Raw genomic sequence first — 17,063 nt, 5'->3', positions numbered from 1 at the left:
TTAGGAATTTGCGGTATGAAAATAATCTGATTTTGAATATCTCTAGTATTTCGTTATTTTAGTTATTTTAGTTATTCATTAATATAACAAAATTAATTAAATCATTTTTAAATTCCAGAATTCCTCGCTTCCTCGCTTGTAACAGCGGTCGATCTAATTAATATGGACGTTAAGCAGTTATAAATCCCCTTTTAGAACAGGAACCTTAAAAAGAAAGAACCCAAAAAAAGTCAAGACCACAATGGAGACCGAAGAACTTATCAAGCTGGTAGATGGCATCTACAAGGTGAGTAAGAACGCGGGGGCAGTTGAGTTCCTTAGGGAAGTGAGTTCCCCGATTTACATTTAAATTAAAACCACTCGCGGAAGTTTTCTTTGGGACACCGGAGCGAATACATTTACTAACCTGCCACCGGCATCAGTGCGGTGTTGTGCGCGGTTTACTGACTTTGTTTAATGAATAAATGCATTACAATTTCATAATATCGGATTCAACGAATTTCAAAATTCAATGTTTTTATTTCTATTTAATCGTTGCGAGGCTAGGTAGAAGTTGCTTTTTAATAAATATGCTTGTGGCGTGCTACAATGTTAAAACCGTTAAATCCGCGGTATCTTCATGCTGGTAGTGGAACGTTGTAGGGTCGACGTTGTGAATTTTCAATGGTACGTTGGGTCGGGTCGAAGATTCGCAAGATTGAACCTCTTGTTGGAGGAGAATTCTCGATGTTGGTCGTGTGAAAGTCGCGACTTCGTTGCACACCGACCCACAGAATACGTACATTAAATGCTAATGACAGGTCAGTGTACCATCGAAGGTATACGGGTTTCGATTTTCCATTCAAGATTAACGGTTTCACTTTTACTTTTGAATCAAGTGAGTTAGTTTAATTGGAAGATTAAAGAGTATGTATATTTTAAGTATACAGTGTTCGCCAAAAAGTCGACAACATTGTATCTGCATTTCTAAAATTTTATTTATGTGGGATGTTCATCCTGATGTTTCGATCTAAAATACTTTTAAGATAATCATCACTTCAAGTTAACCGGAACTAGACCACAACATCGTTATTTTAAATGGAATTTTATGGTTTTTATTACATATTATATTTATTATACAAAAATAGGTTTACTTTGATCAGGATTGTTGATACCTAGAACTTTTAAGCTACAATTTAACATACGTATCATGTTAAGGTTCTTATAAATGCAGTCGATATAATTTTTTGAAAATTTCGCATTTTTTTGGATTTATAAATTGGACAATTCCTTCTTTATTTATTTTTTTCTGGAAATTTTAATAATATTGTCTTATAATTTTTATATCATATCATAAACTGGAATCCTTAAGCTTCAATTTAACATACATATCATATTATGATCCTTAAAAATGCAGACGATATGATTGTTTGAAAATTTCTTATTATTTTATTCATAAATTTAACAATTTCTTCTTTAATAATTTTTTCCTGAAAATTTCGATAATATTACATTATAGATTTTATATCATATCATAAACTAGAATCTTTAACCTTCAATTTAACGTGCATATCATATCATGAACCTTAAAAATTTCGTATATTTTTGACTTATATATTTAACAATTTCTTCTTTAATAAGTTTTTCCAAGAAATTTCATTAATATTATCTTATAACTTTTATATCATTTCATAAACTAGAATCTTTAAGCTTTAATTTAATATATATATCATATCATGATTCTTGAAAGTACAGTAAATATAATTTTTTGAAAATTTCGTATCATTGTTTTATTCATAACTTTGACTATTGCTTCTTTAATACTCTTTTACTGGAAATTTCATTAATATTATCTTATAACGTTTATATCATATCATAAACTAGAATCTTTGAGTTTCAATTTAACGTGCATATCATATCATGATTCTTAGAAATACAGTAAATATGATTTTTTGAAAATTTAGGGTTATTTTTGATTTATAAATTTGACTATTTCTTCTTCAATAATTTTTTTTTAGAAATTTCTTTAATTTTATCTTGTAGTTTTTATATCATTTCATAAACTAGAATCTTTAAACTTTAATTTAATATATATATCATATCATAATTCTTGAAAATACAGTAAATATAATTTTTTTTAAATTTCGTATCATTGTTTTATTCTAACTTTGATTATTGCTTCTTTAATACTCTTTTACTGGAAATTTCATTAATATTATCTTATAACGTTTATATCATATCATAAACTAGAATCTTTAAGCTTCAATTTAACGTGCATATCGTGTCATGATTCTTACAAATACAGTAGATATGATTTTTTGAAAATTTAGGGTTATTTTTGATCTATAAATTTAACAATTTTTTCTTTAATAATTTTTTCCTGGAAATTTTAATAATATTATCTTATAGTTTTTACATCACACCATAAACTAGAATCTTTATGCTTCAAATTAACATACATATCACGGCATGAACCTTAAAAATATAGTTGATATGATTTTTTGAAAATTTCGCTTTATTTTTGACTTATAAATTTGGCAATTTCGTCTTTAATAATTCTTTCCAGAAAATTTAAATAATATTATCTTATACTTTTTATATCATATCATAAACTGTAATCTTTAAGCTTCAATTTTACATATATGTCATGTCATAATTCTTAAAAATGCACATCATATGATTTTTTGAAAACTTCTCATTATTCATAAATTTAACAATTTCTTCTTCAATGATCTTTTCCTGGAAATTTCAATAATATTATCTTATAACTTTTATATGATATCATAAACTAGAATCTTTAAGCTTCAATTTAACATGCTTATCATATCATGATTCTTAAAAATACAGTAGATGTGATTTTTTGAAAATTTCGGGTTATTTTTGATTTATAAATTTGATTATTTCTTCTTTAATAACTTTTTTCTGGAAATTTCATTAATATTATTTTGTAGTTTTTATATCATATCATAAACTAGAATCTTTAAGCTTCAATTTAACGTGCATATCATATCATGATTCTTAAAAATACAGTAGATATGATTTTTGGAAAATTTCGGTTTATTTTTGATTTAACAATTTCTTCTTCAATAATCTTTTCCTGGAAATTTCAATAATATTATCTTATAACTTTTATATCATATCATAAACTAGACTCTTTGAGCTTCAATTTAACGTGCATATCCTATCATGATTCTTAAAAATACAGTAGATGTGATTTTTTGAAAATTTGGGGTTGTTTTTGATTTATAAATTTGACTATTTTTTCTTTAATAACTTTTTTCTGGAAATTTCATTAATATTATCTTGTAGTTTTTATATCATATCATAAACTAGAATCTTTAAGCTTCAATTTAACGTGCATATCATATCATGATTCTTAAAAATACAGTAGATATGATTTTTGGAAAATTTCGGTTTATTTTTGATTTAACAATTTCTTCTTCAATCATCTTTTCCTGGAAATTTCAATAATATTATCTTATAGTTTTTAATCATATCATAAACGAGAATTTTTAAGCTATAATTTAGCATAGATATCATATCAAGATTTTTCAAAATACAATCTTATGATTTTTTTTAAATTTCATATTATTTTTTACAAATTTCACTACGGTATATCGTTTTTTGATACAATATAAAAACATTTTCTCTTGGAATATACTTGCTAACCGCTATTTTGCCGTTACGATCCGATTGTTATAAATCTAAACGGTAAACGCCTCCCAGAGTGGCCAATAATTCCACTCGATAAAACGAGGGGCAATTTATCTTTGGGACTTCGAAGAGGACGCGGATATTGCAACGATTTCTTCGCTTGTACGTTATTAATTATTGTCGCCTTACGGGCTTTCTCTTTTACTCGTTAAATTCAGTGTTATAACGGGACTGTAAGACAAATTGTTTGTAATTGTTTTAAAGACATGCGTGCAAATATGGCTAATTTTTCGTTTTTTCGTTTTCAGTAATTTACGCGCGGATACGTGTCCTCGTTTCGCTTCTTTTATTTTATTTTTTTTTTCGAAATCTCATAGAAATTTATCGTTTTGAATCATTTCGTGCTAATCAAATGAAATGTATGTAATAACGTTAGAGTTAAATCGATCGTATCTCCAGTTTATTTGACGTTTTCGTTTGAGTTTTGAATCTACATCGTTGTTTGCCGTAGCTAACAAGTTTACATCGTCGAGTCTCGGTGATTCTTTTTTCAGCAAATAACGCGACCCTCTTCACGGGTTGACATCATTAAAATTTTATTGGATTTCGCGTCTCCCAAGTAGAAAAAAGGAGAATGAGCAAATTGGAAAAACGTTTACAAATTTATGGATGCTACCTTGAATGAGAACCAGATTTAATTTTTATTTTCATTAAAATTTCCATAATCTCCGTATGAAGTGGTAATTTGTTTTATCGGGATGTATCTAGTTTTGTTTGAATTAAAAAAATTTAATTTAACTTGATAGAGGAATTAATTAAAATCGGTTTATCCGACTCGTTCATTCGCAAGGGTTTTTCATTACAGCTTTAATTCAAGCTTTTTAGGCTACAGTGACATTCCATTGTTAAAGCTCTGACGTCGCCTAAAATTTATTCCGTCGCTGCGCGAGTTCGCTAAAATATTAAGTATATTGCGGCGTTCCGAATTAACATGACAATACACGAAAATTTACGGCGGAGAACGTACGAAGGCAGAAGTAATAAAGATTACAGTCACCTAGGCGCGGTTTGAACTTCTTGTCCGAACTTATATTCGTTCGACCATACCAATTTAAAGATCACAATTTTTACATTTCCCTATTTGTGTTGATTAAATAGAAATTACCCTGAATTCGAACTAATTGAAATTTTGACAAACAAAAGCTTTTATAATTCGGTACTTATTAGTTGAAGTAATATGATGGAATCAATCGGTTAACCCTACAGGATTTGAAATATGGTATCGAATGATTACGCACTTGATTTTATGGGAGTTAAACACACCGAAGAGCGGCGGTAATTCGCGGGGAACGGTTATTTCAACGCCGAATAGCACTCGAAAGCGATTTTAATTACGTGCTGCATCGGATAATTGTTTCCAGTTAATAGTATAATGAACGCTCACCGTCCGCTAGAGTTCAAAATTTAAATGCGCGCAAGTTCTGAGTCAATTATACCCGGTTAAATTGAAATTCCGAACTTGGCGAGATGTCGAGGCATTTTACCGGTACCTTTACGGTATATTACTAATTTAAAGATGCCCGACGTGTATCCATGTGGAATCGCGATTTCTCTAGATATCTGAGAGACAACGCCGGAATAAGATATTATTGCTTAGATGGCCCCGATTTCCACGGTCTTCCCAAGACTGTCGCTTTCATCACGTCTCGTTCGTGGTAATCCTCGATCGTGCAGAATCCTTTAAAGCACGATTCGGCACTTTATACACTTTCACATATTTTACACGAAATACTAAATGTTTCCTTTGATTACGATCTTTGGTTAGTTACATATGTAGCTAAATGGAACCCAAAGTGGTTTGTAAATAGAAAATGTGCTATTGAATTTTGGCGAGTCCACCTGCGACCGGTTCGCCATGGATCTATTTACAATACAACTTCATCGAAAATTCGTGCGGACGGGGCTTCGCAGTCCACAATCGAATAGTTGCATTAAATTCAATTAAACCCTTCCTTTGTATAACGCAACCCGATTCAGCACATAAATTACTAGATTGCTGCAAGCGTACTGCAACGACCCGTGTATATTGTGGTACATATATGTGCTGGAGAATGGTGGTCAATGTTAAATCACAAATTTTCCTTGTTACTGAACTAATAATTTGTGAAAATTTCGATAACAGTAATTACTTTTTTATATTTTAACTTCAAATTTTTATTAAGTTTATAATAATTATACTAAATATAATTATAATTATCTAAATTAAAAGGATACCATTTCAATGGAAGTACAGCAAGGACTACCAATTTTTAAGCGGGGTGAAAAGACAAATCCAAGCAAATAGGGAAATTTTTCTTAAGTTATATCCAAAAATTGATGACCATTATGCTACCAGAAGAAATATCTGCAACTGGGATCTGCAAATAAGAATAGTTTGATGACAACTTTTGGTATGGTGAGACTGAGTGATGGCTCTATTCATGTTGGTGATGGACTAAGTAATTGAAGATACGATGCATGGTGGAAAGGGGATACAAGATTTACGAGAAAGATTATTCAACTCAGACGAGACAATCTTAATCTTTGAAGATATAGATAGCCTTCAAAGAATGCTGTTTAAATTCGATAAAACGGCAGAGCAGTATGATATGGAAATTTCATTGCAGAAAACGGAGTCCTTAATAATAGCCAAAGTACCAAAAAGATGTAAACTAGCCGCCATGCAGTTGAAATATCTTGGAGAAAACATTATTAGCAACAGAGACTTAAAAAAAAAGTCAGAACATAAATCACATGCTGTTCATGTGGTTTCGGAGTGCCATCGGGATGTAATGTGGAGGAACAAATACTTACAAGCAAAAAGTAAGGTAAAGGCTTCCCTGAACCAAAACCTTTCGAGATATTCTTTCTTAGACCACATGAGAAGCGAAGACACCAAGAAAAAATGTGGGTTGCAGGACACAGTCAGATGGACACAATGTAAAGACCATGTCAGGAGAATTCCAGGGCACAGGGTACCTAAAATCGTCAGAGAGGGAAAACCACATGGGACCAGACATTCCGGATGTCTTCCGAAGAGGTGGTACGAAGGCTGGAGTTCAGTCGAAATTCTGAACTGTTGAAGGAAGGTAGACCGAACCTTATTATTCCGTTAAATATGGAAGTACAATATTGTGGAAACAACGATGGCTACAAATTGAAGTCTCGAATACCATGATTAAACCTAGTTTTCGCAATCGGGTTGTCTTTTACAAGTCCAATACGTCGACAATTTTGCCAATCGTTAGAGACGACGCTGGAAATATGTTATGCAAGGACCTATGAATTACAATGATTTGTCTTCTGGCTGTCTTCAAGGCCTATGAAGTACTACTATATTATAAATAGTTCTATGATGAAGAATAGACATAAAAAAGGTTAAGTCCTTTGCTAAATATGACCAACACGATCTTACAGAAGGGTACCAGATGGTTCTGCCTTAAGTGGTAGAAATGATTTAACGCAGACTAGAGAAATGCAAGTTCTGTAGAAAATATGAGGTTGCTCTTTGAACTTTGTACGTTGATGTACTTTCAACTGACACAAAAGCATCGTATAAACTTTGTCGGAACAATGAATCTACTTGGTGCAAAAATAACGCGGTTAACAACATTTTTATGACAATCAATCAAAACTCAAAACAGAATTCAACACGTCGATGTGTCTTCTTACATATATTATAATGTAGTTTGGATGTATATTCCAAAATAGGTTTGTAATAAATTTTAATAATGGTCACAAGGGGATATACAAACCGCAAAAATTTGATTAAAATCAAAAAAAGCTTTATTAAATCTATGAAGATATGAAATAACAAGTGCATTTGAAGAGTGCACGGTTAAATGCACAAAATCAAACATTAACAGTACATTGAACGACAAGCACTGAATTGAAAATCCAAGACTTAACCATGACAAAAGGGATGATGGAGTGCAACTGCCGGAAATCATAAAAAGCATGAACTACATCAAAGAAATGCTGATAGTTCAAGAAATCGGTATCGAACCAACAATTCAAGATTACCGAAAACTGAAGAAAATATTAGAAGAAAAAAAGATTCAGTTCTACACATACGACTTTAATTCAGGAAAACAACTGGAAGGAGTTTATCCAACAACCTTAGCAACGAGAATGAACTACAGCAAAGAAAAGCCAATCCGATCGTTGGAGCAATTCTAATCGAAATTGGTGAAGATTTATCTATACAGATTTATATGCCCATCCCAACCCAACCCAACCTAAGTCTGCGGAAATGCAGTAGTTCTCGAATCCCAAAGAACTAAGACTGAATTATTTCGGCCAACTTGTTGGGCACGTTTCGAAATTGGTTAAGATTTTTGTATACAGATTTATATGCCCAACCCAACCTAAGTCTGCGGAAATGCAGTAGTTCTCGAATCCCAAAGAACTAAGACTGAATTATTTCGGCCAACTTGTTGGGCACGTTCAAAAGAATTGCAACAGATGAAATGTGGTGGTATAATAAAGAAATGTTAAAACCTAAAAATATCATTTGGCTTCAATTTAAGACATAAATTATCACTTAAAGCACAAAAGCAAAGTCATAGTGATTTTTTAAGTTTCCTCTTTTTTGACATGTTAAAACATAACCTAAGTTTGCAAAAGGTAGTATTCAAGATTTTTGCTCAGACATTTTTTTTGCCATTCGTGGTTATTCTTTCTTCATTTAAGATATAAATCATTGCAGTGCACTTGAAAATAAGTTGGAATAATTTTTTATAGTTTTAGCTCATTTTGACAAATGCGAAAATAATCTCAATTGTAAAATTTTTGTATTACAACTTTTGGCTGTTTATGCTGTTTTTTGGCTTTAAAACCTTTCAGAGGTTTTACAGAGAGCAAAGAAACGATGGAAGGATAATGTGATGGACGTTAAGTAGCTTAGTGTACGAAATTGAAGGCGTGTGGCGTCTGCAAGATTGAATTGGCTATGTATTGTGAAGTAAGCCAAAGTCCATAAAAGATTGTACTTAGTGCTGAAGAAGATGAAGACGCTATGAAGGGCCAGACAAAGACTACACTACAATCGTTTTTAAAGAGAGTGACAAGGATGGTTCTAGGAGTACCATGGCACAATAAAGCACAATAAAAACGTTACAAGCAATCACAAGATAGCTTAATAAAATGAAAATAAGAGAAAACATGGAGTAAAAGCGGCAAAAAATGGAGGAAAGGTTAAAAGATCAAATCTTGCGCATCTCTATCATATCTAATCTTGTAGAATAAATAGTTTTCGTAACCAGTAGAATTAAAAACCAAATTGCCAATTGTCATAATAAAATATTCATCTTTGTAATAAAAATTTGTAAGTATTGAAATTGATGAAACTAACGGTTATACCATATGGTATATTTACCTCTATATTATACCTTGCAATTGTGTCTTATAATAATGCTTTTAAACACAGAAGGCAAATAATAATTAGTTTTGACATTTTCAAGATGTGCAATGACCTCGTATCTGGACATCTGCTCTTATGTAGTAACTAGTAATACGCTCTCTATGCTGCGGGTAAACTTTCTATTACAGATGGGTAATATACTCTCGTATATAATAGATTTACTCATCCATGGGTAGCAAAAAAGGTGATTTGTTATTGTTCAAAAAACTTAGTCTTGTAGATAATTAAAATAGCTCAACCGAAACAATTTTTAATGATAATAACTTTTACTCAATTATAAAAGTTTTTATTAAAAAATATCTTAACAAAGAAGTTTAAGTAAAAATTTTTATCTAAAAGAAATTTAAGTAAAAAAAAGTTTAAATCAAGACCGTAAAATAATTTTGCGGTTAGAGACAAATTGTGAAATTCTCGGAACGTGACACGTACGAATTTAGCGTGGAAATTCGTTAAGTTTAATTGTTTCAAAGGAACTACTGGTAGTGGCGAATCATAAAAATTCCGTCTCAAGCCACTTTCCACCTTAATTTTTCTCTTCGACTAGGCTTGGATATAATACCGCGGCATTCGGAACTTTCCTAATTTAGATATCATTAAAACTTTTCCGTTCAAACTTCGTCTATGTACGTTTGAGCCACCGATATAACCTTTTGTCTTCTTCACTGTAAAATCCAATTATAAATCTCATCCAATCTTACACTTTTTGTAGTTACACACTACAATTCTACGCGGAGATTCTGTACTTACAGAAATATGTTGTGGGATTAAATTTTTTTTAATATAAAAGTGAGCACAGGATCATTATATTATCAAAAAGAGTTCTTCCATATGCGGATATCTTTATGAGGTAGCTCTCGTAACGTTGACCTACTTCGTAACAAGATAAACCGCACAATATAACCAGAACGGCTTCCCGTCTCTAAGATCTCATTTCGCTCAATTCAAATAAACCACCACACCATCGCCAATTACTATAACTTGGAGTAGGTATTTAACTTTAAAGGATTTAATTGGTATTAAACTCCATCTGGGAATATTTTACCGAGAAAGTAATCGAAATAACTTAACAGTAAAAACTAACTTCAACGATTGACTTCTACATTTAATTAAAGTGACCGGCATATTATGCGGACCGCGTTATCAGTTCCCAATTACGGTTACGTTCCAGCATTTAGTTTATGATCCTTTTTTTATTTTAAACTTTCACTAAACCTAGAAATTGCATTCTGTACATTTTATTTTATTTTATTTTTTTTCAATCGATAATTATATGTGTAATTAGCACTAGCTTTCTAGTACTTGGATTTATTAATCCGTTCTTTAAATGTGTCTTTGAGGACCTCGAACCCGTTTTATACACGAAGTGCTAAATCTAAATAACTTGGACGCACACCTTGAAGTATTGGCCCACATAAAGCTGCACCCATACATGTTTATTTATCATTGCGGGGACCATATTGCAAAGCGATTGCATCACCAACGCACGGCTGAAAACGTCCTACCTGCTGTGTGGACACTAAACTTTTTATCGTATATCTATTATACGGAGTTATTGAGTCTCTCCTCAAACAAGATAATTATAGCGTACGTTTTATTTATTCTATCAAGAGAAAGAGCATACTATTTTGTATTCAAATTATGAATGAAACAAAATTGTCGCTTCTCTGAACCTAAATCTTTCGAGCTACTCTTTGTTAGACCGCATGATGTCCATACTTAAAACATCTCAACTTTGGAAATGTGCTCCTTAAGAAAAGAGGAGATGAAAGATTTTAGAGGAGATCGGAAAACTGCTGTGTAACTCGCCTCTCCTAGACTCTCCTGCTATGTAAAATTCTGCATCCAACATCTTGGAAACTATTTTCAAAATCGCCTAACATTTTTAATTCATTGCCAATGTTGGATTGTGCATACTCATCGTATTCAGTAAGTCATTCTGCACATTTAAAGATCAAGTAAAACATATTACATCCAAGAGATCATACATAAATATCATGGAAGCAAGATTAATATTTCTAGTAATTGTAAAGAGTTGTGGTAAAGGCAAAAAAACGGAGGCGGAATAGAAGTTAAAAGAAAAAATGAATAAAAAATAATTGATGCACAAAAATATGTTGCTATTTGTGGAAAATATCTTGGCTAATATTTCTATAATGTTAGGGATTTTAGCGTCTCGGCTAATACTTCTTTGATAGTGCAGAATGTAAAACAAAAGTGGAAAATACCATAATTAAACAGCTTCTCTGAACCAAAACCTTTCGAGCTACTCTTTGTTAGACCGCAAAAGAAGCGAAGACGCCAGAAAAAAAAGTGTATTGAAACAACGAGGACATTTTTAAATTCCTTGAAGTGTATTGTGTAAAAAAGATATTCTTAGTTAAAAGCTGTAATACCAACCGTTTTCGAGATATGAATGATTTTCTGTTAAAAATCAAGAAAAATCGTTGAAATTAGGATATCTTTAAACTATGCGTTGTAACGTCTAAGCTATTGCGTTAATTTCAATTTCGCTCACATTTTTTAATTATCTAGAGTATTTTACATAAAATCTGTACTGTTACTTCAAAGCTGTAACTATAACAGCTTTGAAGCTACAAAAGATCCTTGATAGAAAACATAAATTTGCCTACGTTTTCATTTTCTAAGTTGTAACTTCCATACGATTGTGTTTATTGAAACAACCGGGGCATTTTATATTCCGTGAAGTGTATTGTGTAAAAAAGATATTCTTAGTTAAAAGCTGTAATACCAACCGTTTTCGAGATATAAATGTTTTTCTGTTAAAAATCAAGAAAAATCGTTGAAATTAGGATATCTTTAAACTATGCGTTGTAGCTTCTAAGCTATAGCGTTAATTTCAATTTCGCTCACATTCTTTAATTATCTGAAGTATTTTACATAAAATCTGTACTGTTACTTCAAAGCTGTAACTATAACCGTTTTGAAGTTACAAAAGATCTTTGATAAAAAACATAAATTTGCCTACGTTTTCATTTTCTAAGCTGTAACTTCCATACGGTTGTGTTTATTGAAACAACGAGGGCACTTTTAAATTCCTTGAAGTGTATTGTGTAAAAAAGATATTCTTAGTTAAAAGTTGTAATACCAACCGTTCTCGAGATATAAATGATGTTGTGTTAAAAATCATGAAAAATCGTTGAAATTAAGATATCTTTAAACTCTACGCTGTAACTTCTAAGCTATTGCGTTAATTTCAATTTCGCTCACATTTTTTAATTATCTAGAGTATTTTACATAAAATCTGTACTGTTACTTCAAAGCTGTAACTATAACCGTTTTGAAGTTACAAAAGATCTTTGATAAAAAACATAAATTTGCCTACGTTTTCATTTTCTAAGCTGTAACTTCCATGCGGTTGTGTTTATTGAAATAACGAGGGCACTTTTAAATTCCTTGAAGTATATTGTGTAAAAAAGATATTCTTAGTTAAAAGCTGTAACACCAACCATTCTCGAGATATAAATGATTTTCTGTTAAAAATCATGAAAAATCGTTGAAATTAGGATATCTTTAAACTAAGCATTGTAACTTTTAAGCTATTGCGTTAATTTCAATTTCGCTCACATTTTTTGATTATCTAGAGTATTTTACATAAAATCTGTACTGTTACTTCAAAGCTGTAACTATAACCGTTTTCAACTTACAAAAGATCTTTGATAAAAAACATAAATTTGCCTACGTTTTCATTTTCTAAGCTGTAACTTCCATGCGGTTGTGTTTATTGAAATAACGAGGGCACTTTTAAATTCCTTGAAGTATATTGTGTAAAAAAGATATTCTTAGTTAAAATCTGTAACACCAACCATTCTCGAGATATAAATGATTTTCTGTTAAAAATCATGAAAAATCGTTGAAATTAGGATATCTTTAAACTATGCGTTGTAACTTCTAAGTTATTGCGTTAATTTCAATTTCGCTCACATTTTTTAATTATTTAAAGTATTTTACATCAAATTTGTACTCTGACTTTAAAGCTGTAACTATAACCGTTTTGAAGTTACAAAAGATCTTTGATAAAAAACATAAATTTGCTTATGTTTTCATTTTCTAAACTGTAACTTCCATGCGGTTCTGTTTATTGAAACAACGAGGACATTTTTAAATTGCTTGAAGTGTATTGTGTAAAAAAGATATTCTTAGTTAAAAGCTGTAACACCAACCGTTCTCGAGATATAAATGATTTTGTGTTAACAATCATGAAAAATCGTTGAAATTAGGATATCTTTAAACTCTACGTTGTAACTTCTAAGCTATTGCGTTAATTTCAATTTCGCTCAGATTTTTTAATTATCTAAAGTATCTTACATAAAATCTATACCTATTCTGTTTTCAAGCCGATTTCAAGTTCAAAAAATTACGTCATTACATTAATTTAAAAATTAATATAGTCAAGTTATATAATCGCTGTATTTTCTCACAAACAACTGTAATTGTTTGCAGAAAATTAGATACTTCTAATAGAAGACTGTATACTGCCAAGAGAAGTTTACATACTGTAGGCAGAAGACTAAATACTGTCTGTAGGAAGTTAAATACTGCCGACAGAGGACTAGATACTGTTAGTGCACAATTAGATTCTGCTAATGTAGGACTTTGTATTGCTTATGGATGTTTTGATACTGTTACTTTCTCCTGACACTACATGCAGCTGATAAAAGGCTAGATACTGTGGACGAAAGATTAAATATTGGTGGCAGCATGTTGAATATCTATAATGGAATTGTAAATACTGATAATAGAAGACTAAATATTGTTGGCAGAAAACCATGTCACAAAAATTTCAGAACACAAAGTCCATAGAGGACTGTAGTGCTGGAAGAAGATGATGAAGACTATGGCACAATAAAGTACAAAAAAGCGCAATAAAACGTTGAAAACAATCACAAGAGCACAACAAAATGAAAATAAGAGAAAACATGGAACAAAAAGGCAAAAAATGGAGGATAGGCTAAAAGATCAAAACTTGCGCATCCAAATGATCATGTCTAATCTTGTAGAATAAACAGTTTTTGTAACCAATAGAAAGAGAGTGACAAAATACTATTTTATATTCAAATCATCTCCTTTGGTATTAAATAATCGATTTTCGTCTTCTAAAGTACCTAAACATGTGCGACTTGAAATTGCTAGAGAATACTGAGTGTCGGGGGTGATTAAGTTCCCTTTTTATTCGAGTGCAGCCACTCCTCGTACGAACTGCACACTTTCGCGTAACACTTGTAATTCCGTGCGCTTCCGTGCCGCGTCGTTCCGATCGAGTTCGATGAATCGGGCGTCGTTGCAATTTTTTCCACTTCTTTTTTTCCTGCTACTTCTTCACCCCAACGACGTACCTCGCGTTGCCTCTCCCGTTGGGCCCGTTGTGGGAAACACGTAATGAGATTTGCATGCATGCGTGATGCGGAAAAACGAGGTCCGAGAGTTAAATTGAGATAACGGGCCGCTCTGGCGTCCGCCGAAGCGTCGCTTTACATAAATATCGCGTCAGTGGCGTCCGATCTAAATCTTTCGGAAAATCGAGCGAACGGTTTTTCAGCTCGATACGATCGTGCAAGATTAATGGTATTTCGTGTTTTCGGTAGTCTCCGTGGACACCTTGCAACAGCCGTTTTTCAGATGTACGGGTCTCTGAAGTAATCTTAAACCGTATACAGTGAGTGCACAATGATATCGTAGCGGTGTGATAAACGATCCAGAAAAACTTTTTAAACTTTAAACCATCTGGTCTGGAATGTCACTTATGCTTAAAAAAGGAGGTTTTACAAAAAGGAAAAGAACGGGCTTTGAACAACTTCCATGAGATATGCTCATGGCGTTCGCTTAATGTTGTCCCATAATTTTTAACGAGCACCACGAAATAAAACGGGCCTATTTTAAACAATTCCAACACACGACCTGCGGGGAGGGAATAACGCAATCTGCGCTCGTTAAATACGCTCCGACATTTCGAGCCGAAATAGGCACGGTTTTTTTTTTTTCGTTATTTTGTAGTCGCCGAATGCCGCACGTTGTATTCGTTCTATGGTATTCTGCAAGTTGCGCAACGCGAATTCCGATTCAAGTTCGTATTAAAAAGTTTCCGGGCATCGTAATGGCGTTATCTTCGCATCGTTCGTTCTGCTTTCTCTTTTCACCAATGTGTTCATCGATGCTGGAATGAGGATGTTCTAGTAACAATCTAACATTAGAAAAAATGTAATAGAAGGAAAAAATTCAAATGACATTAAAGTTCGATTTCGGGTTTTTATTCAAAAGTAATTTTCCGTCGATGCTGAAAAATGGCTAGCGTCGACTTACTGTCACTCGAGTTTCCAATTTTACGGGGTCTCGAACACGTATTGGAAATTTTTCCCATATACACGAAACTTTCTCGTGCAATCTCCAGCTTTTAAGAAAATAGAATGACTTATAAACAGAATCAACGCGCTTGAATGCTATTTTCTAGTTTTAAAAATATTAGAGTAAAACCTAAATAAAACCATTTTTAAGTCATACTATTAATATTATCTATTTAATACATCAGCATATTTAAACATAAATGTTAAGTAGAATCCAACTCGGGTTATTCTCCAAGTTGTTCTATTCCATGTTCATAGATAAACTAAATAGCCGTGCGTTTGAAGATACACGGCTAAACTCAAAACTTTTACCAACTTTTCTAATATTCTGATTAATTGAGCATCCTTTGAAATATGAGTCATCAAAATATCTTTATTCACTCAATAGTTATCAGAGAGTTGCGTCAATCTTATTCAGACAATTATAACCTTTGGTTAAAAGAAAATGGTGAAAGTTTGGAAATCCCAATGGAAACGTACCATATTGGAATCGAATTGCTATTATTTAGGCTTTCTTTTGAGATATGATTCATTAAGATATCTCATTTTGATTAGAAGTTATTGAAGAAAAGGCTTGCATTGGTATTTTGGATGTTTCAAGCAATGCTAAGTAATCGAATCTAAAAGATTCTAGATACTGAAACTTAATTTACTCTATAATGATGAAATTCTGATTAAGTAGGGTTTCTTTTGAGATATCAGTCATCAAAATATCTCAATTAACACAGAAGTTATCCAAAGATGATTTACATCTCCCATTTTGTAGACTTCAAGCTATGCTAAGTAAGCAAATCCCAAAAATTCTAGATACTGAAACGGGATATTCTGTAATATTCTTAAATTTTGATTAATTTTGCTTTCTTTTGAGATATCAGTTATCAAAATATCTCAACTAACACAGAAGTTATCCAAAAAGTGATTTACATCTCTATTTTGTGGAATTAAGCTATGCTAAGTAACCAAATCCTAAAAATTCTAGATGCGGAAACTTGATTTTCTATATGATTCTGAAATTTTGATTAATTCGGCTTTCTTTTGAGATATCAGTCATCAAAATATCTCAATTAACACAGAAGTTATCCAAAGATGATTTACATCTCCCATTTTGTAGATTTCAAGCTATGCTAAGTAAGCAAATCCCAAAAATTCTAGATACTGAAACGGGGTATTCTGTAAGATTCTTAAGTTTTGATTAATCGGGCTTTCTTTTGAGATATCAGTCATAAAAATATCTCAACTAACACAGAAGTTATCCAAAAAGTGATTTACATCTCTATTTTGTGGATCTTAACCTATGCTAACTAACTAAATCCTAAAAATTCTAGATACGGAAACGGGATTTTCTATATGATTCTGAAATTTTGATTAATTCGGCTTTCTTTTGAGATATCAGTCATCAAAATATCTCAATTAACACAGAACTTATCCAAAGATGATTTACATCTCTCATTTTGTAGATTTCAAGCTATGCTAAGTAAGCAAATCCCAAAAATTCTAGATACTGAAACGGGATATTCTGTAAGATTCTTAAATTTTGATTAATCGGGCTTTCTTTTGAGATAGTCATAAAAATATCTCAACTAACACAGAAGTTATCCAAAAAGTGATTT

General features: G+C 31.9%; 1 protein-coding gene across 3 annotated transcripts in view; it reads left to right on the top strand.

The window, feature by feature from the left end:
* Positions 1 to 17,063, top strand: part of LOC111429326 (Insulin receptor substrate 53 kDa) — a 122,754-nt gene that overhangs the window by 57,711 nt on the left and 47,980 nt on the right. For all 3 annotated transcript variants that reach the window (XM_023065205.2, XM_023065204.2, XM_071201295.1), the window contains exon 2: positions 119 to 286. In XM_023065205.2, coding sequence (XP_022920973.1) covers positions 242 to 286 — 45 coding nt within the window. In that variant the 5' untranslated portion in view covers positions 119 to 241. The remainder of the gene's footprint in view (positions 1 to 118; positions 287 to 17,063) is intronic.

This window comes from Onthophagus taurus, chromosome 1, assembly GCF_036711975.1.
Source record: "Onthophagus taurus isolate NC chromosome 1, IU_Otau_3.0, whole genome shotgun sequence".
Lineage (NCBI taxonomy): Eukaryota > Metazoa > Arthropoda > Insecta > Coleoptera > Scarabaeidae > Onthophagus > Onthophagus taurus.
This window is presented reverse-complemented; position numbering and strand designations above follow the sequence as displayed.